Here is a 23,628-nt window from a genome sequence, read left to right as displayed (position 1 = left end):
TATTTCTTTATACAAACATCACATACGTTAAAAAAAATAAATTATAATTGTAAAACAATGTCAATATGGAAGAGGATTAGAGTGCTCTTGCTACATGCCAAACTTACTGAGTTTCTATAATTATTGGGAGACACGTTGTTATATCAGTCATGAAAAAAAATGAATAATATGGTGTATATCCAGCAGGTCAGCAGGAAACACGCAGGGTTTAGACACACCTGGTGTCAGGCCGTCTGACGCCCCTGTAGGTAGGAAGAGGTGGGACTTTCTGAGACCGTCTGTAGCTTCAACAATACACCCGGAAATAGCTCGGTGCGCAGCAAAATACAAACGTCAAACTCTCAGTCACACGAACACGCCGCCAACACCAATCTATCAGAGCGAGATTTAGCGAGATTTGCAGTTTGAAGTCTGAACTCGTAAATTGACTGCATTATATTAATTGGTGACGGAGCGGATATCAGCAACAGTCTGCTTAGCAGAACCATAAGTAATGTTGAGGGACAAGCTTTCAGCATGACAGGCTAAGCTGAACCTTTACCTCTCGTGTGTGGCGTTCACTGGGGAGCTGCAGCCTCCACAAAGGTGAGTGAAGGCCTCAGGAAGTGAAACGCTTGCGTTTGGAGCATGAAGTGAAGTTTTGTTTGTTCCTCACTCTGCTAGCTAACGGGATAGCTTACCAATAGCTAGCTGGCGTACCGCTTTAAAAGTAACTTATTGAATAGAACTCCACTACTGTGTCGTTCGCCTTGTACACATTATTATAGCGGGACACAAAGGCGTTCTCTCCAGAGAACTTCTGCTTTCAGCGCCCGTATCGGTGTACTGTACCGCTTAGAAGCTACGGTGTCTTTAACTTCCAGGTAGACTGGGTTTTCCTACCTGGAAGTTCCACATGAGAACCGATGAAACCTTCTCACACTACCATAAAGCCAACAATGCACTTTTTATTCACCTTGATACACTTTGACGGGTTAATGTTTTTGCTGACTAATCTAAAGTAGGCGAAACAAAGTCTCAATCTATATCATTATAACCTGTCGCATAACTTTGATGTATTGTGCTTTTTGTGTTTCTGTTGTACCTAATGAACTCTTATATCAATAGTACGGAGCCCTCCACGGGACACGGGGAACATTTTTTTTTCTTTTGCGTTACCTCGCAATATGCTTACTACAATATTTGCTGGTCTATTTCGTAAACAGTGACGAATGTCGATTTAAAATTTCAAATATATACATATTTAAAGAGCCTCAGTGAAAACCTGTTCATTCTTAACTCTTTGGTGCAAATAATTGTTTGAAAATCGATTTATTCACTGAATGTTTATGTCTGTCTGTGTAAGGCTGAGATCGAACTGCACGAAAACAGCCTTTTAACCATTCAGACTATCAACACAAAACTGTCAGATGACTTATTACTCTGCGATAATAGTTCAGATATAGTTTGGATGTATTTTTTTTCTTTCCTACTTTTGGAAAGTTTGTGTTTTATATCATAGGTTTGTGGTGCATTTCTGTCCTAAAGAAAAAAATATAGAACTTCAGATATTTCACAACAAGATATTAAGATATATGGAAAAACCTCATGAAAACCTTATATTACAGCAGAAAATATGTTGAAGAAAGGCTTACAGTATTCAATTATGCCACATGAACTGATTAGTACATTATTGCGAGAAAACGGAAAACCTGTTGCGAGGTAACGCAAAAGTTTTACGAGGTAATCCAAAAGGGGAAAAAAGAAAAACCATGTCCCATAAAGGGCTCCATATAATAGAATAAGTAGAGGTGTCCAGTTACAACTTTTTATCTTACCAATATTGCAGCTTTGCGTATTGCATGATACCGATATATCATATATATAATAATGTGTACTGACCCGATATATCAGCATGAATCATTCATACTTTTATTACTTACTTTATAGTGTGGAATGTAGGAATGTCTTGATGAAGTAATATTACTCAGAAAACAATAGTCAACAACAATATGAAAAAACGTACCCATTTCTTATTAAATCTGCCTGCAGGATGCAAGCGCTGCTGGATAGAAATGTTGGGGCAGACTAAATGCTGGAGCAGAGTGATTCTATAGTGTGCTTATATATATTTTTTAGTTCCTGGCTGGTAACCCTGTACCCGTTTCTTGGCTGATAGCAGTTCAGGACTCCCCTGGAAAATAGCATGGAGTGGAACAATAATACTTTTTTTGTTTTAGTAGGAAAGTGATGGAAGGATTTGGAAATTGCACACACTTTAAGTCATAGTAATACACACACACATGGATACATACACACACTCAACAGGATCTTGCATAAGCAGAAGATGTGTAGATGATAAACATATATGTACCTTTTATATTGTATGCTTTTATTCTGGCAAAACAAAGTTTTATGCAAGTATGTAGAAGTATATATACATACTTCTACAGAAAGGTAGAAGTAAGTTTAAGTTTTACCACACACCCCACTCCTAATGATAACAAGAATGCTAAAGTATCTGACAGGCTCAGTGTCTGCTCCTCTCCTCAGCTGTCCAATCACAGGAGCTTTTAGTGGGGATGCTACTATAAATCGACCAGCCAATAAAACGTCCCTGATTTTCTTAATTTTGGGTGATCAGGTGATACTACATGTGAAACCGGTCTTACTACCTCTGCAAAGGCCTGAAAGTCAGCCATTGTCCCGGTTTTTTGCTGTGATGTGAGAGGGCTGACTGACAGACCCGCCCAACAAGTCCTGTCTGTGCGAGCGCTGCTAACAGTCACCTCGCTGTTGCCAACTTAGAGACTTTGTTGGTATATTTAGCGACTTTTCAGACCAAAAAAATCAGTGTGGGCCAGAACCACCAGGTTAGGCTTCTTAAAGGTCAGTTATCGGCAGAAAACTGCAATCGGTGCACCCCTATTTTTTAGGGAGTGGCTGACTTCTTCTTCTTCTGACTTGTACAGCAGTTCAAAGTAACTTAACAAGACCAACAACAGCGTTGAAGCTTTGATCTTCTGCTAAGTCACATAAATGGCTAGTTAAAGTCTGCACGCACTTAGTTCTCCTCTTTATTGCAGAATTTAAATCGCTTCACTTAACTGGAAGCAAACATGCTAACCTTTCTTGAACACACATCACAGCTGTTGTTCTTTCACGCAGTCTCATTCTCGGTGTTCTGAATGGTTTTCAGTGCTAACTGTTTATAAACCTTGTTTTCCAGGCCTCTTTTCCGATTTGCGTCTTGGTTCCACAGGTTGCACCATGGCGATGTGGATTCAGGCCCAACAGCTTCAGGGCGACGCATTGCATCAGATGCAGGCGCTGTACGGTCAGCATTTCCCCATCGAGGTGCGACACTACCTGGCCCAGTGGATTGAAAGCCAGCCTTGGTATGCAGCAAACCTGTGCTGGATTCTGTCTCTGTGATCTAAGCAAATAGGTTACATAGTTTTGTTGAAATGTTTCTCCCTTTTTTTCACAATGAATAGAAATTGTGTTGTCCTTTTCAGTGCTTTAGATCTAATAAAGTATTTGTTTCTTAGGGACTCTGTGGATTTGGATAACCCAGGAGAAGAGACTAAAGCTAAGCATCTGCTTGACAACCTGGTGGCAGAGTTGCAGAAAAAAGCCCAGATTCAGGGAGGAGAGGATGGCTTTCTTCTCAAGATCAAGCTGGGGCATTTAGCCAGCCAGTTCAAGGTAGCTGTTGGAGCCCCCAGGGTTGGGTGTGTTGTTGGTTCATTCATTTTAAGTGCGTGTGTTCTTTAGCTGTGCTACCTGCATCCCTCAGCGTGTGTGCTGAGATCCTTTTACTACTTTCAGTGTAGGGCCAGGAGTCTGACTGTAAGCACAAAACTGGATTTTCAGGATTCCTCAGGTGGCTTTGCTTTTCAGGTATTGCCTAGAGACATAAAGCAAGGAAAAGTACTGATCATACACTGTGAGATAACATGTTCATTTGGAAATCTAGGGAAAATAATCTTATACATGACTTCAAAGGTTACGCCGCAAACACTTTTAGTGTAAATATTATGGATTTGTTTAGTGTACTGAACTACAGTGTTGGTGGGTATGTACGTAGTTTATTTAAAGTAACTTGTCAAATCTGACATGTAAAAATGGATAAGAGTTCACCAGGATCACTAATTCATAGCTCTACAAAAGAAGTCAAAATGAAATATTTAACTTAGAAATTATGGAAAATAATTTTATTTTAAATAACTTTAAATAAAATAACAGGAGCTACTTAAGAAAATACGGTAGCTCTTGAGTTAGTTTTTTTCCAGTTAGGCCTCTGTGTAAACTTCCTGGCACATCCTCTCCTGATGAGCATTTGAATTCTTTGTCACGTGTGAAGATGTTTTCTTTGTGTGGAATGATTGGATTTTAACAGGTTTAGAAATGATAACCCTTCCCAGATTGAGGAATTTCAACACTTACTTCTCTACGGTCATTGCAGACATCTTTCCTTCTTGGCATTGTGTTGACACATTCCTGCCTGTTCCAGAACAACAAACTTCTGAAATGCATGCATCTATAGGGATCCTCACATTGACATCAACAGCCCCCCAGGTGCCAGTGAACTGTAAATGTTGGTGTTGGATGGTGCTGTTGCATTGTGCCAGAGAAGTACAGTTGTGTCATGTGAGTTAAAGTGACATTAAATGCTGAGTTTTAACCACATGGAATCATTTTTTGTCTGCAGAGCACTTATGACCGCTGTCCTTTTGAATTGGTGCGCTGCATTAAGCACATCCTGCAGTCAGAGCAGAGACTAGTTCAAGAAGCAACAAATGTAAGTTGTTGTTTTTTTTGTTTGTTTTTTAATCATAAGCTGACATTTGTGAAAATATTACTTCCCAGCCTGCAGCAGAGCAATAAAACTAAGAACAATAACACATTGTCGGTTGTAATTGTTGCCGTCAAAATTGAAAGTACGTTTCCTAATGGTTCGGTGTGCAGGCGAGCTCTGGGAGCGGTGGGCAGGCCATGGACACGCTGTCCCAGCGACATCAACAGATCAACCAAGCTTTTGAAGAGCTGCGCCTAGCAACACAAGAGACAGAGAACGAGCTGAGGAAGCTGCAGCACAGTCAGGAATACTTCATCATCCAGTACCAGGAAAACCTGCGCATCCAGGGTGAGACTGTCATACAAAGAAAACTTGGTGAAACAAACCTCAATAATGAACATTTTCAAAGCAGATATTTACTCTGACTTTCATTTCTTGTGTTTTCCCTTCCTGAGGGAAAAATCAGAGCAACGTGCCCACTAAACCCTAGAGTTAGTGTTTTTATTGACATTTTCCTTAGACACCGTCTGATACTCTTGTCAGGTCTTGCTATAACAAACATCCCCAAAGCATGACACATCCACCTCCATGCTTCATAGTTGGTATGAGGTTCTCTTCCTGGATTCCTGTGTTTGATTTATGTCAAACATGTCCTCTGTTCTGTGTCCACATGATTTCATTTAGACTCATGACTTCAGAAGTTCTGGTCTTTGTCTGCGTTCTCTCTGGTGACCTTCATGTTTGTCTCAGACAGTAAAAGTTTCCTCTTTGCACAAAACCCAGGAAGGTGAAACTTGTTCAGTCTCTTCTGATTGGACAGACATGGACTTTCAACAGCAACTAGAGGTTATGGCTTTGTTATGATAGTTTAGAGTTTTTGTAAGTTATTGTGATAAACTATAATATTGTTGTCTTTTAGCATTTTGAGGTCTGCTCTCAGATCTGGACATGATGGCAGGTGTTTAGGATGTCCTCCACTTGCAGACTACTTTCTGTACAGTGGAATGACTGATTTTAATTTCCTTTGAGAACTTTTTAAATCCTTTACCGGACTCAGGAGCTGCTATCTGTAATCTACTCCCTGAAGGTTTCAATTGGTTCTTATATCTCACCATCATGCTCACTCTCACTTTCACAGTCCATAGCGCTGAACTAAATGTCTGAGACTTGAACAGAGCAAACCTCCTCTAAAATGTGGAGACGGAAAGTTCTCACCTGAAATGAGGGTGGTGTGATTTAAGGGTGTCCTATTTTTATTTTATTTATTTATTTTTTTGCTTCAGAGAATGCATTTTTGTTAAATGTTAGAATAGAATTTCAAAGATATTTTCTACCATCTTAATTATATTTGGTATATTACTAGAACTTCCCAGTATTGATATAATTGAACTGGTTATTAAAATGTCAAATACAGTATGTTAAACATGCAGGCTGTCATTGGGTGTTCTAATATTTTGAAATATGTCTTCATACTGGGCCTGTCACAGTAACACATTTTGCTTGACGTTAAATTGTTCCAGAAGTTATTGCGATAAATGATGATGTTGGGTTTTTTTGTTGGTTTTTTTTTTTCAGATAATTTTCAAATAATGGTAATTTCATAATAATGCATGAACACATTCTCAAAATTCAATAAACTTTAAATTCTAACGTACGTTTAACATTGAAACTGAAAGACATTTTGGTAACACTTTAATTGACTGGTTGTGACTAAGACTGTCATGACACCGTCATAAACATGACACCTGTCATGAACATGAATAAGTCTTCATGAATATTTATGACTGTTGTCATAAAGTGTCATTCGGTAAATCATGACAATTTTAATACAAAGTTGACATTATTCAAATGGTCTTCGTTATGACAACTTGTCATTAACCGAGAGATCATGATCTGACATAAATTTGTTATAAAAGTATTACTGATTAAACTTTAGCTTTAATAACATTAAGCTACATAATTTTTAAAGTTTAATCAGTAATACTTTTATAACAAATTTATGTCAGATCATGATCTCTCGGTTAATGACAAGTTGTCATAACGAAGACCATTTGAATAATGTCAACTTTGTATTAAAATTGTCATGATTTACCGAATGACACTTTATGACAACAGTCATAAATATTCATGAAGACTTATTCATGTTCATGACAGGTGTCATGTTTATGACGGTGTCATGACAGTCTTAGTCACAACCAGTCAATTAAAGTGTTACCAACATTTTAAATATCCAGAATAAGCAAACAAAACAGAAACTACAAATAAAATGAATTATAAAGTCTCTGTAAACAAAAGTGTCCTTCAAAAAAGGACTAAGTGAGACCAAAACACCAGATAGAGACGCCAGTCATCCAGATTTTGGTGGAAAGAGGAAAAACTGTAAATCATGCACATGGAAATTATTGAGCTTGTTTTCATCCATCAGGAGATTAACTGATTTAATGCATGAAATCAATTAATCGCAAACAGAGAGCAAACATTGCTTTCATTATCAATTCTATCTCGATTTAGTACACAGCCTTTGTGTCTTGCAATGCATGAAATGGCTCAGATAGGCTTTACTGCAATGACCGGCTGGTTTAGTGTCACCAGAGCATTGTCATGGTCTTTTCTCTGAGGTACGCACCAGGGTGGGTTTCTAACATCCTGCATGCTGTCTGCCCTTCCCTGTGCCAGCCCAGCTGAGCAGCTTGTCTTCAGTCCCCCCAGCAGAGCGAACGCAGCGGGAAGCCACCCTGCAGAGCAAGAGGGCCACTGTGGAGACCTGGCTCGCCAGAGAGGCCAGCACACTACAGAAATACAGGCTTGTATGAATACACACTACTTATTATTAGTCTTATGTTCCCCATGCTTATCAGTGTTTTGCAAAACACAGTTGCTGTTTGCACAAAAATTGTCAGTAGCCTGGTGGGAGCGTAGGTAAAGCCTGGTGACCCGCCAGGCTTCTCATTCACGCTGGGTGTTGTCTTTGATCGCAGTTCCCTACAACATCCATCAGGGCTCACTGTAAGCACTAGATCCTTAAAAAGGAGGTAGCAATGAGGCGGCTTTACTCGAACCTTCTGGCTGTTACAGACGTTCAGAGGGAGCTGCTCTTAGGAAACTACAAGACATGACAAACGATGTCTGTTTAAAATGAGTCTTAGGTTTTGATTTATTAAGATGCTCAGTTTCGCAATGTTTAATTTTTCAGAAGATCTTCTCAAGTGCTGCTAACTGGATCTAGAGCTTTGCTAATGGTTTTGAAATAATTCCTGGAAATCTTTTCCAACCAGTCCTGAAAAGCTCATATAGTTTTCCACAGCTTACCAGGTCGACGTGTCGGTGCATGTTGTTGGACTGTGACTGTGGCTGAGACAGAGGATGTGTTCAAACGTGACATTTTCATTGGACCAGAGTTTGTTTGCTGTGAGCTTATGAAGTCAGGTTTACACAGATGATTCTCTGCTGGTAGGACCTGGCAGATCAGCACCAGAAGACTCTGGGTTTACTGAGGAAACAGCAGACTCTGATCCTGGACGAGGAACTCATTCAGTGGAAGAGGAGACAGCAGCTGGCTGGCAACGGGGGTCCTCATGAGGGCGGACTGGACGTTCTGCAGTCCTGGTAAAACCTGGACAGATTTTGTTCCCTCAAGCTTTTTCTTTCTTTTCTTTTTTTTTTTTTTTTTGCAATTCTGTGATCAAGGAAATTCATGCAATATCATCAGATCCTTGCATTTTTTGTGCTACTGAGTAATTGTGAGTTTAATGTAAATTTGAAACAAAAATTGTCAAAAACTTTGCTTTAAAGTGATTCTAACTCCCACCTGCAAGTGGCAGCATTTCTAACTTCTACCGTGCATTTGTCTCAGCTTTACTTGCGGTCAAAGTCCATGATCTATATGAAGAATTTATTGCTAAATTCTTGCAAATATTTCTAAAGTAGCACCACATAATCAGTGATTTTGATTGCAAAAACAATCACGAAATCCTGGAGGGACACATTCTTATTCTCATATTGAATAAAAAAAAAATTGCATGTTATAGACATTCATTTTATTTTGTGAATAAACCTTTGTGAGGTATTTCTCCCTTTTCTGTCTTGTAAAGGTGCGAGAAGCTGGCGGACCTGATTTGGCAGAACCGACAGCAGATTCGGCGCTGTGAGCATCTTACCCAGCAGCTCCCTTTGCCTGGTTCAATAGAAGAGCTGCTCACCAAACTCAACTCTGACATTACTGACATCATCTCTGCCCTGGTCACAAGGTAAAACTCTGCCACTTATTTCTTCATATTGAACACCTAAAGTCATATAGGGACTTTCAACAGATCTCATTTATATGTGCAATGTTTATTTGGATCAATCCGATTTTTTTTTTTTTTTTTCTTTAAATCTTTCCCAAGCAGTCCTAAAAAGATCAAATTGTTTTCCACAACTGAGCGGTGCGACATGTGTGGTGCATGTCACTCATACAGGCGACATGCACCAACATACTGAATGTTAAACTGTATATTAGGAATATTAACATTATACTGGTATATTGTTTTATATTTTGGGGATTTAACAAGAGACGTTACACTTGCCAAGATATTAATATTTATATATCTTTCTAAACAAGAGCTCCGTTTTATTAGTTTTGCCCTAATTAAGAAAGTTAAAATGTTGTCTTATTGGAATTAATTGTACTTTTTCTCTTTACCACAAAGAACCATGTCTTTAACAAAAAAATACTGCTGCAATATTAAAAATGGTATAAATTATTAGGATGGTGACAACTCTACTACAAATGTTTTTTTTTTCCCCATTTAACTTTTCTTCTAATGCAGTGAATAATCTCTCCTTGATGTTCTCTTAATCCATACTCTGATGTTCATCAGTCAGCTGTAAACTGCTGATCAACATGTTACTGTGTTTCTGTTTTTCAGCACCTTCATCATTGAAAAGCAGCCGCCCCAGGTGTTAAAGACCCAGACGAAGTTCGCAGCTACAGTCCGTCTTCTAGTGGGGGGGAAGCTCAATGTCCACATGAACCCACCGCAGGTCAAGGCTGTCATTGTTAGTGAGCAGCAAGCCAAAGCTTTGTTGAAGAATGAAAGCACACACAGGTGAGGAGCTTAGCTGGATGGAAACTTGTCTCATTCAAAACCTCCACCAGACATTTTATTGGATAAGAAAAGGCAAATATTTCAGATTTTTTAAAATAAAACATTACAGCTTTAGTTGTGGTTAATATAGATGTACAGTAATTGATACATTCCATGAGTTGAGACAAATAGCTGCCCTGGTGAAAGGACTGCTTTCTGCTAACCCTGGGTGGGGTCTCCTCCAGTGCATCATAAGCCTGGAGGGCCAACAGGCTTCAGTTGTGCCCCCACCAGGCTAAGCATTGTTTCTTTATTTACTTTAAGTTTTTTTATACAGCAGTAACGGTGATTGCAAAGACGGGTTAAAGAGTTTCTTAGGTGAAACATTTCAGTTTCACAGTGACAACATAGTATAGTCAGTATGTGAACACAGACTGAGACGTTTTAATTCACCTGAACTCTACAACCACTGCCTGTCTTTAGCATTCTACACACTAACAACTTCAAAAAATAAAGTGACAAGTCAAAGATAAAAGAATAAAAAATTGTTGACACTTTAATTAAGATGAAGTGCAAAAAAAATATATTTATTGTATGTTTTTTTTGTTTGCGTTTTTTAAACTTAAGAGTTTTTGGTTATGTATCTTTAATAATGTCTTCCAATAACACATAATTACCTAGTGATATTTTCAAATTTCCCGTCAATTTTAAACATTTTGAGCTCAGTCATGATGCAAGACTGCGCCCTACCACCCACCGGTCTTAGGTTTCCTGGGGGAAACCCTGCCTTGGGTATGAGCTGAAATGAGATTTTATGTTTCTCATCTTGACATCATTTTAAAGGTCATTATTATGTAAGATGTTTTATTGTTATAATTAACTTGAATTAGGCTTGGATCAAATTTAATTGAGCTAGTTTTAGTTTAACTTTTTTCTTAAAGGGACAAGAGAGAAATGAATGTCTGTCTGCTTGTCTTTCCCCTTGACAGTGAAAGCAGTGGAGAAATCCTTAACAACAACTGTGTCATGGAGTACCATCAGGCCACAGGCACTCTGAGTGCACACTTCCGCAACATGGTAAACTGTTTTACTGCACTCAGTCTGCCTTTTTTTACTTATAGAATCACAAGGGATCCACCAATATGAGAATCTGTGCTGATATCGATATCCAATATTAGTATTGCTTTTATGGCCGATAACCAAGATTTACAGATGTCACATTTATATAAAGCTCTGGAAAAACTTAAGAGCCCACTGCACTGAACCCCATTTTAAACCTCCTACATATTGATTTCTGAACTCTTCCTGAATTAAAACATTATTGTTTCTAAATGAATATGAACTTGTTTACTTTGCATTATTTGAGGTCTGAAAGCAGTTCATCTTTTTTGTTATTTTGACCATTTCCCACTTTCTGCTAATAAATACACATTTTTTGCTTGGAATTTCAGAGACATGTTGTCAGTAGATCAGAGAATAAAAGAACAATGTTCATTTTACTCAAACATATAACTATAAAAAGTAAAATCATATAAACTGATCATTTGAAGTGGTCTCTTTATTTTTACCAGAGCTGTATATATTTCCCTCAGCTTTCAACACCATGAAAAAACACACATTTGTACTGTGCTTCAGTTAAACTCCCTACAATCCTGTGCTGTTTTACTGTTACATGACCAAAGAGCCAACTTCATCACATCCACATCCAGAAACACAAATGGCAACAAGATGGAAATAAACATCAGTTTTAATATCGGCCCAGTTTCACATATCGAACAGATACCGATGTGTGAAAAAAATTACTAACATCGACTAATAGAGTGTTGGAACGTGACGTCACTGCTCTAGACGTGGGGATATGAGCGCCATCTTCAGGGGCCATAAACATAACCGACAAAAACGACTGTCTCAAAGATATTTTTAATCTAAGTTACTTAAAATGATTTATCAATGGTTCGAACTTGCTGCGTTATTGGATGTAATGTCTAGTGACAACCGAAACGGTAAAAAGATGGAAAACGGACTTTCGTTTCACTGTTTTCCTGCCTGTAAACAACGTGAGGGGGCTAAGTTATCGGAGCTAACGAAAAGGAGACGAATATCCCGGGTATCAGCGGTGAGACGTCCTGATATTACGTTCTCCAACATCCCAAGATATCTACAAGTTTGCTCCAGACATGTCCATTCTGGTGAGTGTCTAAATTCGCTTTGTTGGTGTTGTGTCATAATGTTTTGCTATGATTTTGTCTGGGTTTACTCATGTTCAGTTAGTTGAGTTCATTTAAGTGGGTCAACCTTGTTTAGGTCGGGCTTCTATTTTTTATGTAGCATAGTCCGAGTTTTGTCAGTGGACATCGAGGTTATTCCATTATTGTGAAGTAAACTATTTTACTAGTGTTATCAAATTTACAGCATTAATACTGATGTGTGTTCTGATATGTCCTCTTAAAGGCAAACCGACCTTTGAAATGGTAAGGCGAGGTAAACGCCACAACATCGGACCGACATGTACGTAAATTAAAGAGGTGATACAGCAAAACTACGGTGGATCAACAAGTTACAGAGACTGTGTTTTCATTATTTACCCCAGAAGAGGTAAATAATGAAAACACAGCAGCGGAGGCTGTAGAAGAGGAGCAAGTTGGAGAGGCTGAGGAGGAAACCCCAGGAGAGAAGCTCAGCAAGGCTGCACCCTCTGAAGAGGAACAGGAACCATTTGTGTTGAAATATGTGTTCAGTTGGAAGTGGCTGTTTTCTGTCATTTAATCATTTAATGTGGTAAACATTCATGAAACGTTTGATTCAAGCTCTTCAAGTTGCATGTAAACAGGTGATGAAATGAATCACATTTTAAGTAAAAAATTTGATATTTAAAATATTTCAGGTAATAAACATACATGTAGTGAAAGATTATATTTTTAAATAAACATGTGATTAAAGTAAACAATTACATAATCAGACATTTTCCAGTCAACATTAAATGTAAACAATCAAAACCAGATGAAAGAGCCCATCTTTAAACATTTAATGTGTAATTAAACGATTCAGAGTGAACAATAAATGTGACAAGTAAATGTTATGAAATAGATCACACTTTAAGGAAATATTTGTTGTATTTAATATAATTCAGGTAAGTAGTGAACATGTAATGAAATAGATCCTGTCCTAGAATTTTATGTAATTGAACATTACACGTAACAAATGTGATGATCATCTGAGGTAATACATTTTATGAACATTTAAAAAATATATTTTTAAAATATAAAATTAGTAAAAAGAAAAAGGGGTCCGAATGTAATAAGGATGAGTGTGCTTCATCTGTACAGTCTAAAAGAACAATTTCAATCTGATTTTGAGTTAATGGGGCAACGATTTGGAAGCTATTGAAAAAAACATAAAAATTATTTAAAATATTGAATTGACTTAAAATTTTAATAGAGGATTGTGTGCCTTGTGTGACAGCATAAATTGCCACTTTTTTGTATCAGTTGGTCACAAGGCAAGGCATTTATTTACAGGAGTGTTTGGTTCGGAAACTGACGGTCACCGAACCTCCGAGCGCTTGAGGAGGGAGGAGCGTTAGAGAACAGCTGGCCGGAATTAGCGTTCATAAATCGGTTCAACCTTGAGCTAAAAACCCCTTACTCTGCGGAGTGTGGATATCCAATATCCAACTTGAAAACAACTTCACTGCGGTTGGTAACTCATTGAAAACGCCGGAATAACGTTTGTTTTGGTCTGTGGCCTTTAAAGATGGCGCAGAGCAAGACGTAAACATCATATGCAGTGACTGTGGTTCCAAAGCTCTATACTTTTGTTGATGTCAATCTGTTGTGGATCCCTAATAATAAGTATTGATTTCCTAAATTTTGATCACTTCGTACATAATGTAAAACACTACTGTAGTGTACAGTTTGGATCATTTTGACAAAGTGATCCAGTCTGTATGTGTTGGTCATTTCTTTAGCTTTAAAGCTCAAAGTTCAGTGAATCCCAAAACCTCAGCCAGTTTAGGGATTTGATCCCATTTCTGTCTGTGTGGCAGCTTTTGGTTTTAAAAAGTTACACATTTACCACTCTGCTTGTTGTGGTGAAGTGCTTCATGTCTAATATGTTGCTTGTTTGTTCTTTCACAGTCACTGAAGCGAATTAAGCGTTCGGATCGTCGAGGTGCCGAGTCTGTGACAGAGGAGAAGTTTACAATTCTGTTTGAGTCCCAGTTCAGCATTGGAGGAAACGAGCTGGTGTTTCATGTCAAGGTCATTCACATGGAAGCCTTAAAAGATTTGATTTATTTTTTGCTATCAGAACCCTGAAAACAGTCCAGTAAAAGTACTGTTCTATGGTTCTGTTCAAGCCTAACCCATCATAGCAATGAAATTCTGTTTTGTAATTGTGCAAATTCAAATAATTTCAGAATGCTTGTGTTTACCTGTTGACTTTAATGTTTTATGTTTGACCTGCAGACTCTGTCTTTACCGGTCGTTGTGATTGTCCATGGCAGTCAGGACAATAACGCCACGGCAACAGTCCTGTGGGACAACGCCTTTGCTGAGCCAGTAAGATACTTGTCCTTAAAAGTGTATATATATATATATATATATATATATATATATAATATACACACAAGTAAACACCAGAGTAATGTTTAATGCAGCTTTTTATATTATGGTAATCATTGTAATTGTTTTAATTTCTTCTAAAATGCTTTCAGTTTTTTTTTCTTCTAATGCTTCTAAGAAGTCAGCACAGAGGAAAATGTAAATGTCTGTCTTCAGATGAAGTTAAAATAAGGTGTTTAAAGTAAGAATGTACCAACAGATTTCTAGTTATTCATTTTAATGGCCAAGAAGCTCAAATTGTCCTTATATTAAACACAATACATGTTTTTAGTTTTAACTTGCAACAATTAAATACTCTAAACTAAGAAAGGATTTGGCTGTTTATGATCTAAAATAGACAAAATAAAAGTAGTGTAAAAAATAGTAGTAAATTAAAGGAATCCCTGCCCTGCCTTAGCTAGCTATACTTTTATTAACACTGTTCTTTCACCTTCTCCTTCATTAGGGAAGAGTGCCGTTCCTTGTCCCTGACAAAGTGCTGTGGACCCAGCTATGTGAAGCCCTTGATATGAAGTACAAGGCAGAAATGCACAGTGGGCGTGGCCTGACGGAAGATAACCTGGTCTTCCTGGCACAGAAAGCGTTTTCAAACAGCAGTAATAACCCTGAGGATTACCGTAACATGACCATTTCCTGGGCCCAGTTCAACCGGGTGAGGCCGGCTCATTTTCTCATTTAAGCTTTTCTCCAAGCAGGTGAATGTGACTGTTCCTAACTGAGACTAAATGAATACCAATAAAATGTCACAGGAACCGAAGCTTAATTATTTGCAGTGGGGAAACTTTAAATAGTAGCAGCTACTCGTTGTTATAGACCTTTGCAGCAGTTAGTGTATCAGAGCCATTTACTCTAATGAAGTTGATAGTAGAGCAAGTATATTTGAGGAACATCACAACTTGACTTCTCTGTCACTGTTAGTTGTATTTGTTAAAGCTGTGCTACATAATACTTAGGCATTTTATGTTAACCAACTTGCTGTGTTGTTACAATCAGCTCTGGTTTCAGAATTTTTCAGTAACTTCTGGAAACAAATTGACAGATTTTTTGATGTGATTTAACAGGAAAACTTGCCTGGACGCAACTTTACCTTTTGGCAGTGGTTTGATGGCGTGGTAGAACTCATGAAGAAACACCTGAAACCTCATTGGAATGATGGGTAATGAATTATGTGACTCTTTTTTTAAAAAAAAAAGCTGTTTGTTTTTTTAATGTAAATTTAAAATGGTGCATTATTAGTCTATTTTTGTCACTGTCTGCATTTATTGAAAGTTTCACACTTTTTAATGTTTGACCCAGAAAAAAGACAGCTAAGTTAATTTCCCCCATGGCTGTGATTTCAGGGCTATTCTTGGGTTTGTGAACAAGCAGCAGGCTCAGGACATGCTGCTGTCTAAACCCAACGGCACCTTCCTGCTGCGCTTCAGTGACTCTGAGATCGGAGGCATCACTATTGCCTGGGTGGCTGAAAATCCCAACAAACAAGGTAAAAAAAACTAATTCGGCAGTATTGCACTGGATGACATGTAAGTTGAATATTACAATATTCTTAATCGATGTAATAATGTTTGTCATTGACGTGAGACATGCATCATAACTCTTCAACAGAAGAAGCCAGTAAATTATAACATAAACAAAGGCTGAAAATTATGTTTATGATGTTATGTAAGAATTCTGTCACAATACTGTTGGCTCCCATTGCTGAATAAACTTCAAAATCCGTTCGTGGATGGAGCCGAAGTTACTTCTGAAAGCAACGCTCATTGCTATTGGGATTGACTAATTGTATGAACGACCACACAAAAAAATTGGATTTCACCAAAACCTTTTAAATGAGCATCAAGACCTGCTGTGTGAATGTAGCCTTAGACTTTGCATCCCTTCCAACAGCAGGACAACCAGTTTAGTTCAAAACACAGCTGCAGTTTGGCTATTCTGTTTGAAAAAGTACGTTAGACGAGAGGAATATCTGCAGAAAACCCAATCAAAAACACATAATCCAAAATATATACAAACACTTCTTCCAATAACTCAGCTATGCAGACACTACAGAATAACCAGGTCACAAAGTAATCTGCATAAAACACTTAGCCAGGTAGCCTACAGTTAACACAGTATAATGGCATGCATAAGAGCCTAAAACCAAAACAGACCAATGTTCAGGGACTAGAAGGAGAGACTTTAAAACACCTTAGATTTTAATAAGATAACACAAACCACAGGCTACAGTTTTCAGTTCACATCAGTTATTAATACAACACCTGTCAAAAAATTATCATCTTTAGGCACTGAACAGAAAAAAAATCTTATTTATTTACAAAAACATGTAGTGCGTTCAGTTCAATCATGCAGACAGGTTCAGAGTCCATAACATAGATTCTAGTTTAGTCCCAATTATAAGACAATGCAGTCAAGTTCAGTTTATTATTCAAATTGAAAAAGTTTTCTATCCAAGGGAACTCAGTCATTTAATTTGCAACAGTTCATATTGAGCATTTATGTATCTGAAGTCCAGAGAAGTCCTGTTCAACAGGAAGCAGAACCTAGCTCAGTGTGCTCAGCCATCAGTCATGGGCGACTGGAGGTTTGAGAAGACAGAACATGCACACTAAGACACGGAGATGAGAAAGTAAAGGGTTAATGGCAGCAGTAACTCCTGCAGTGGCTTGAACAGCATCCTATTAACACCTGGAATATTTTATTACCAATAGGAAGGCTTTATACGTCTTCCTATTGGTCGATTAGTGTGTATGGTGGTTTTGGTAGCCCCAGTCAGAAACCAATCCTTACTGAATCTAGCATTGTCATCTTTGATGTAATTGTGTAGGTGAAAGGCTGGTCTGGAATCTGCTGCCTTACACAACGAAGGACTTCTCCATTCGCTCCCTAGCTGACCGCATAAGTGACTTGAATCATCTTCTGTTTCTTTACCCTGACCGGGCCAAGGACGAGGTCTTCGCCAAGTACTACACCCCTCCACTCTGTATGTGTACCGACTGCTTAGTTTTGATCATCAGCACACACTTTTTAAAGGGTTTCATCAGTATGACTGGAAGTGGTGCTGTAAACCTAAAGGGGATTATTTATCTTCCAGCGAAACCAGTGGATGGATACGTTAAACCGCAAATCAAACAAGTTGTACCAGAGTAAGTTGATTCCATAATATCTGACAGTTATTGTTAGCAAGTATCAAAGTGTTGTATTAAATCCCAAAAGTTAATCCATAAAACTCAGATTGTGACGGTGCTGTTCTGCTACAGCACTGTCGTCTAATGGATATTAAAATGCATGTCATGAACTAAACAGAAAAACTCATGCAGTATCTACAGAACAAGGACAAGATTATTTAAAACTAACTTTACAGTAAAATGGAAAATGAACTACTGGACTTCAAAAGCCCATAACATAAATATAATTTTTCAGCCATTCTTGTAGTATTTTATATGTTTTCATTCTAAAGGGTCTGGAAATGTCCTTCCTCTTAAAGATTGACTTTTTTTGTTGTTGTTGTTGCTTTTTCATTCAAGCCTAAATGTTTCGGAGCATGTAGCAGCAGTGGACTGCATGGTCCTGTTAACTCTGCAGCTCTCCCTTATACATAGGATGATGGTGAAGGTACTGGCAGCAGTAGGTCAGCTGATTCCCCCTTCAAGGTCACTTCTAGAATACCAGAGCTAGGTTTAACTTATAGAGAGAGAATAAAACAGATAACATAATGTTACCTGCTCTCAGGTTCCTTTAGGAGTGTGCATGATGTTTTATTTTCTGTGATTGTTTAGACTGCTTCATATTGTGAAACAGAATCTATGAGGCCAAAGACACACGGCTCTGTTCAGTGTCTTACTCAGGGTTGGACATATTTGGGATTTTGAAACTGTGAATCTCTGATTCACTGAGTCAATCTGTAAATCTTAATGTTGCAATTCTTCTGTTTTTATTTATTGTTCTTATTACTGAAGACGTTTCCATGTCTCTGGTAGATTCACCACCCCAAAACCTGAACCCGCCACTGGAGTTGTATTCATGGACCAGACAGCTTCGTCCTCTGGGAGCCATTCCAACAACTTTGGTGTCTACTCCTCCATGTAAAGACACAGTGGTGTTCTTCATAAGCTCGTCTGCTGTTTAGTTACACTGGCACCTTATGTACAGTTTACAATCAAACCTGGAACAATTGGATTGCAGCACTCCTTTGCTGCATTTTGTGTTCAAAATTATTTTCTTATGAACAGATGAAAGCAAATATTTTGTGAGTTTTGTACACCAAAGCAAAATCAAGCAATTGAATTTCTTATTGGTCCAAGTATGAGCCTTAAGAGCATTAGCTCTAATGCTCTCAGTATATGCATAACAGCATGAAAATGAATGATTTAAGGTCCTTGATACAATTAAGAGGCAACAACCAATCATTGGTTGTAAAATTATGAAACATTTTAGTTTGAGCTGCATCTTTAAAATGATATACAAAATAGCAGGCATACAAAATAAAATTCACATAAAAAAATTGTGATATTAGGTATGCACTGATATAAATATTTGATAGATATGTAAATATCATACACTGGTGTTATTGACTGCGTTAAGGCCCTCCCCCTGGCTCTGATTGGTTGTTTCTGACAGACAGTGGTGTATTTCTGCAGTGGAACCACAGGGAGGAGGCAGATCATGTGTGTCATACTGTCACAACACAGCGAAAGTTGAAGTAAAAAACATATTTTCTTATTAAACTTACATTCTGCAGCTTTATTTATTGGTCCGATCCAGTATGTTAAAGTGTTTACTGTAAGCCGATAGCAGTGGTGGTGCTTCCCTATTTGCTACACCTTGCTAATGCCTGGTTGGTTCTTGGGTTCAACAAGGTGCAGAAAACGTTTGTCCATCTAGATGCTTAAATGCATCAAGTTGCTGCCGTGTATAATAAAGCGGCCAGTGAGTTTACGGTGCAATCATTCAGTAAACAGAATGATTCCTGACTTCCCGTGCTTCATTGACCTCCTAACTTCTGCCTCTGTTGTGTGGCCAGTAGTGACAACTTGCTGGATCCGGAGGGAGACTTCAACCTGGAGGACACGATGGATGTTGCCCGTCATGTGGAGGAGTTGCTTCGCAGGCCCATGGCCAACCAGTGGAGCAGTCAGCAGTCCTGAACCTGAAACGTGAAGCCGCTGCACACCTTTGTGTTGTTTCTATGTTTGGTTGTTTTTTGTCTTTTTAACACTCACTCCCAAAAATCCTGACGGGCAATAATAGAGAAGAGGCAGCTTGATCGACACCTCAATCCACTTCACAGTTCGGTTTTAGCATTTAGTTATGCTTGTCCATATGAGGAGAATATAGAGCTATAGTTACTGGATGATATCCTCTCATGCTCACCAGAGTTTCTCTCATCTGAATTTGCTTGATGGTATTTTTTTATAAAAAGGTTAGGCATGCAGTAATTTTCAGTAGAAGCTGTACAGTAAGTTCATGTGCAGCTGATGAACCTGCAAGACATGAGGAAACATTTTAACTGGGGAGAAAAAAAGCTTGTCCAGAAATGATTGTATAGTTATCTGTGAATAAGTACTAAAAAATTAATCTATTTTCTATTAGCAATAAAAATCTGTCATTACATATTGTCTAAAAACTTTAAAGAGAGAAAAACTTGGATACTATGTAACTTCTTGCTAAACACCAGGGGCCTTCAACACAAATGGTACTTACAGACACGTTTAGTTAACATGTCACTTATTGTTGATTGTAATTTCCAACTTTTTTAAAAAGGTTTTATTGGCTTTAGTGCCCTTTATTTGAAAGTAGTTGGACAGAAAAGAGGGTAATGAGAGAGGGGGAAGACATGCGGCAAATGTCGCCCGGCTGGGAATCGAACCTGCGACTACTGCCATGAGGATTATGGCCTTAATACGTGGGTCGTTCTTTGCCCTGCGCCACCACTGCGCCCCAGTAATTTTGACTTTACAAAAAGTGTCAACCATCAGACCAGCTGCAGTTTTTTTTCATCTGTCTGTGACTTCAACTTTATGGCTGATTCAAACCAATTATTAATCAGTTTGGTCCAAATAAATTGGAATGGTTGTTGAACTTACAGGAAAAAAACAGATTCTAATTTCTTTCTTTTTCTAACCCTTCTGAAGAGAAACCTGTTTGTATGAAATATGAGGTGGCATTAATATTAACACAAAGATGACATGTAGGAAACATGCGTGTTTGACTTTATCCTTTTCAATATCTAATCCAACAAACGGCTCCAAACCAGAATCATCAGAATGAGCTGCCTGGCGTTGGCAGAGAGGGTTTCACTGGGTTTTCTTTGGTGGAACCAGCAAACTGAACTCTGCAGGTCGACACTGATAAGTTTTTCTGACAAATGTGTCTCCATGTTGAGGGAAATAAACAGGCTTTCCAACAAACGCATAGCCAAGAGGCATTGCTACAACAAAGACATAATTGATCAAACACGTTTCCTTAATTTTGTGCTTTAAATGAAAACATAATAATCCTGGAATATCAGGGTTCCAATGTAAAACGATTGAAACACTGCCCCCCTCTGCCTCAAACAGGTGCTGCAATGTGTAGGAAAGAAGAGACTGCCACTTGCAACAAGCCAAACGCTTAAATACTAAAATATTTGACTAGTGCCTTCACACAGGTTAGATGATTCTCTATGCTGTCCTCTGGAAATGTAGGATTTGACATAGGAGCGCTTTTCTACGGATAAATTCTGAATGCATGTTTTGCACCAGAGCCTGCAGTGATGAGATTGGAACTGACAGCTCTCTTCCCATTGCTTTGTTTTCAGCCCCAGCTGTGTTTTTGCAGCTCCAAACACAACAAAGGGATAATAAAATCAGTTAATATAAAAGGAGACCCAAGAAGAGGAGAGTGTCTGTGCAGAAGTGCTCTGCCACACAGTTGTAGGTTCTAGTGACAGAGAACTTCAGTGTCTTTACCACTCAACACATTTGTGTGTTTTATGTACTGTCTGCACCTTTGTGTGAACTGCATCACTTTAAATCATCTGCAGGTCCTGGTTGTAGTTTTGACTCTGAGCTGAGCTGGTTAGTTGCTACATAACACAAACGGTGTCAGTAGCTGCTTCTAGGTTTCCTGAAGAATATAGGATACAAAGGTTAGATTTCTGTAGATCCTTTTGTTTCCTTCCTCAGAAGTTACATAGTCTAACTTTAAGTGTTGAAAATGTAATTGAATGTCTTGAGATGTATTTTTCCTTGCAATGCATCTGTTCCACCGTACTGCCTTGCATTATGTTGACTTGAGGTGCTGAAACATGTAAAATAATGAGATTTTACTGTTAAGTTTTTGTTGTTTTTACTTTGAGTTCGAAATTCAGCTAGTGTTTTTAATTTCATAGAGAGCTGTTTTATGCAACGTGAAGCAGACAGCTGGGTGTCACTAGAACGAAGCAGAGTTTAATCCTAAAACCTGCATCTTGAACACCCACATTTACACTAACTAATGTGTCCTAACAAGGTGAAATAAAGTCTTAAAGTGCCTTTTTATGTGTTGGAGATGGTAGACTTGCAAAAAAATTTCCTGTGCACAAACATGCTGTAACAGAGAATTTATTAGAGGCAAAATAGTTAGAACATTAATAAAACTCTTACATAGAAAATACTTGTTTAGGGTTATTATGACAAAGGGTAATTAAATTCTCATTTTTAAAACTTTAACTGGAGGAGGAAGCTTGTTTAAACTGGCTGGACTGATAAATCAACCTGGAGTTCCTTAATGTTGGGAGATTGATCGATACTTGCAGGAGAAGCTGATCTTATCCACTGATCTTACCCACCTCTGCAAAAGTCTGAAAATCAGCCACTGTGCTTTTCTGCTCTGATGTCAGGGCTGAGTGAAAGCCCCGCCCACCAGGTCATTTCTGCACATGCTCAGTTGACAGTAGTCAATCCACTTCGCAACATTTTTAGCAACTTCTCAGACAAAAATTGGAATCAGCAGGTCAGGTGATCAGTGATCAGCCCGAAACTACAATCAGCGATCAGTGATCGGCACCTCTGATTACAACAAAATGAGCCAGCCGCACTTTTGAAATGTGGAATGAGACCACACCCAGCTAGTTGTCTGTACAGCCTCACATTTTACCTCAAGAGCTAAGAGAAGGTGTCACAGATTAGAGGAAATAAGTAGTCACAGTTGGTTAATGAATAAAATTACAAGAAAAACGTTCTTATCTGAAATCCTTATGGTAGCTATTGACCCTGGAGAAATGAGCTCTACTGTGCAGTAAATAATCTCAGTCCTTCAAGTGGAGTTCTAACTGTGTCTGAACAGAACTATTACTGTTCCTCAATCAGCTTTAAATCTCTAGTTGTGTTCTGCCATGTGAATTCTGTCTGTAAGGTTTAAACATAAACTATGTTTTGAAAGACTTTTCCTTAATGTGTCTGAAATATTTTAGGTACTTTTGTTTTGACGCTGATATACATCTGATGTTTACCTTTTAGTACATCTCTCAGATTGATACTCTTGGTTGCTAGGTACATAGTGTGTATTCATTAATTTTTATTTCTGATCAACTTTTTCTTCTGCGATGAATTGACTTTGTTTTTGTACTTACTTTTCAATAGAATACCGAAGAATGTGATACCATGCTGTTTTCTACTATGCCATGTTAAAATAAAATCATCAAAATACCTTTTTAGTGAATCTTTTGTGTAACAGATGGACATAAGATTTCTTATCTTCAAACTACAACATTCTATATTTTTATTTGGGATTTTGTCATAAACAGAAATGATAGAACTGTAAAGTGGATTGAAATGAACACATCAAAATTATTTACCAATAAGAAGCTGAGATTGTACATTTTTGCCCTTTTTTGTTCCCAACAAAAAAACTCTGGCTCAGCTAGGTGGAGCAGGTAGTTCTGTAATTAACTCCATTAATCCTGCACAGCAGGTTGTTGCCATCACTAGGTTTTACCATCGGCATGTTCAGGGTAACATGGAGAAAATACAAAATGGAAAGAAGTTTGATGATCTCATTGGCTGCAGCAGGAACAGCCTCTGAGCTCTCAGTCCACCAGCTATGGTACTGCACACAACCCTCAAACTCCAACAATCACATAACTCTGCATGGTTTAGTATCTTCCTTGGAACACATCTTAAGGAAGTACTGCAAGTTTTTT

At 38.2% G+C, this 23,628-nt stretch overlaps 1 protein-coding gene across 3 annotated transcripts; it reads left to right on the top strand.

Annotated features, from left to right (window-relative positions):
• The first annotated feature begins 279 nt into the window (after window positions 1-279).
• Window positions 280-23,135, top strand: LOC102235513 (signal transducer and activator of transcription 5B-like). 3 transcript variants are annotated; one of them, XM_023340834.1, is made up of 19 exons: window positions 280-585; window positions 3,242-3,377; window positions 3,531-3,687; window positions 4,694-4,783; window positions 4,951-5,128; window positions 7,457-7,587; window positions 8,235-8,386; window positions 8,872-9,027; window positions 9,688-9,867; window positions 10,836-10,923; window positions 13,983-14,105; window positions 14,313-14,405; window positions 14,914-15,120; window positions 15,530-15,624; window positions 15,809-15,951; window positions 17,293-17,448; window positions 17,560-17,611; window positions 18,446-18,550; window positions 19,489-23,135. In XM_023340834.1, the coding sequence occupies exons 2-19, from the start codon at window positions 3,250-3,252 to the stop codon at window positions 19,610-19,612; spliced, it is 2,358 nt and encodes a 785-aa protein (XP_023196602.1). In that variant the 5' UTR covers window positions 280-585; window positions 3,242-3,249; the 3' UTR covers window positions 19,613-23,135. The 3 variants fall into 3 exon arrangements, with proteins under 3 accessions (XP_023196602.1, XP_023196603.1, XP_023196601.1); XM_023340835.1 differs by having other exon boundaries at window positions 3,209-3,377; window positions 19,492-23,135; XM_023340833.1 differs by having other exon boundaries at window positions 3,209-3,377.
• Window positions 23,136-23,628: the final 493 nt, after the last annotated feature.

This window comes from Xiphophorus maculatus, chromosome 10 (genome assembly GCF_002775205.1).
Source record: "Xiphophorus maculatus strain JP 163 A chromosome 10, X_maculatus-5.0-male, whole genome shotgun sequence".
NCBI classification, from domain to species: domain Eukaryota; kingdom Metazoa; phylum Chordata; class Actinopteri; order Cyprinodontiformes; family Poeciliidae; genus Xiphophorus; species Xiphophorus maculatus.
The sequence above is the reverse complement of the archived record's forward strand: the minus strand, read 5'-3'. Positions and strand labels throughout refer to the sequence as shown.

What these genes read in the sequence shown, in the direction of transcription:
- LOC102235513 (XM_023340834.1), top strand. Translation starts at nt 3,250, where the DNA reads ATGGCGATGTGGATTCAGGCCCAACAGCTTCAGGGCGACGCATTGCAT. An exon ending in ATCTCTGCCCTGGTCACAAG is followed by an intron (nt 9,028 to 9,687) that starts GTAAAACTCTGC and finishes TCTGTTTTTCAG; the next exon opens with CACCTTCATCATTGAAAAGC. An exon ending in CCTGGGCCCAGTTCAACCGG is followed by an intron (nt 15,121 to 15,529) that starts GTGAGGCCGGCT and finishes GTGATTTAACAG; the next exon opens with GAAAACTTGCCTGGACGCAA.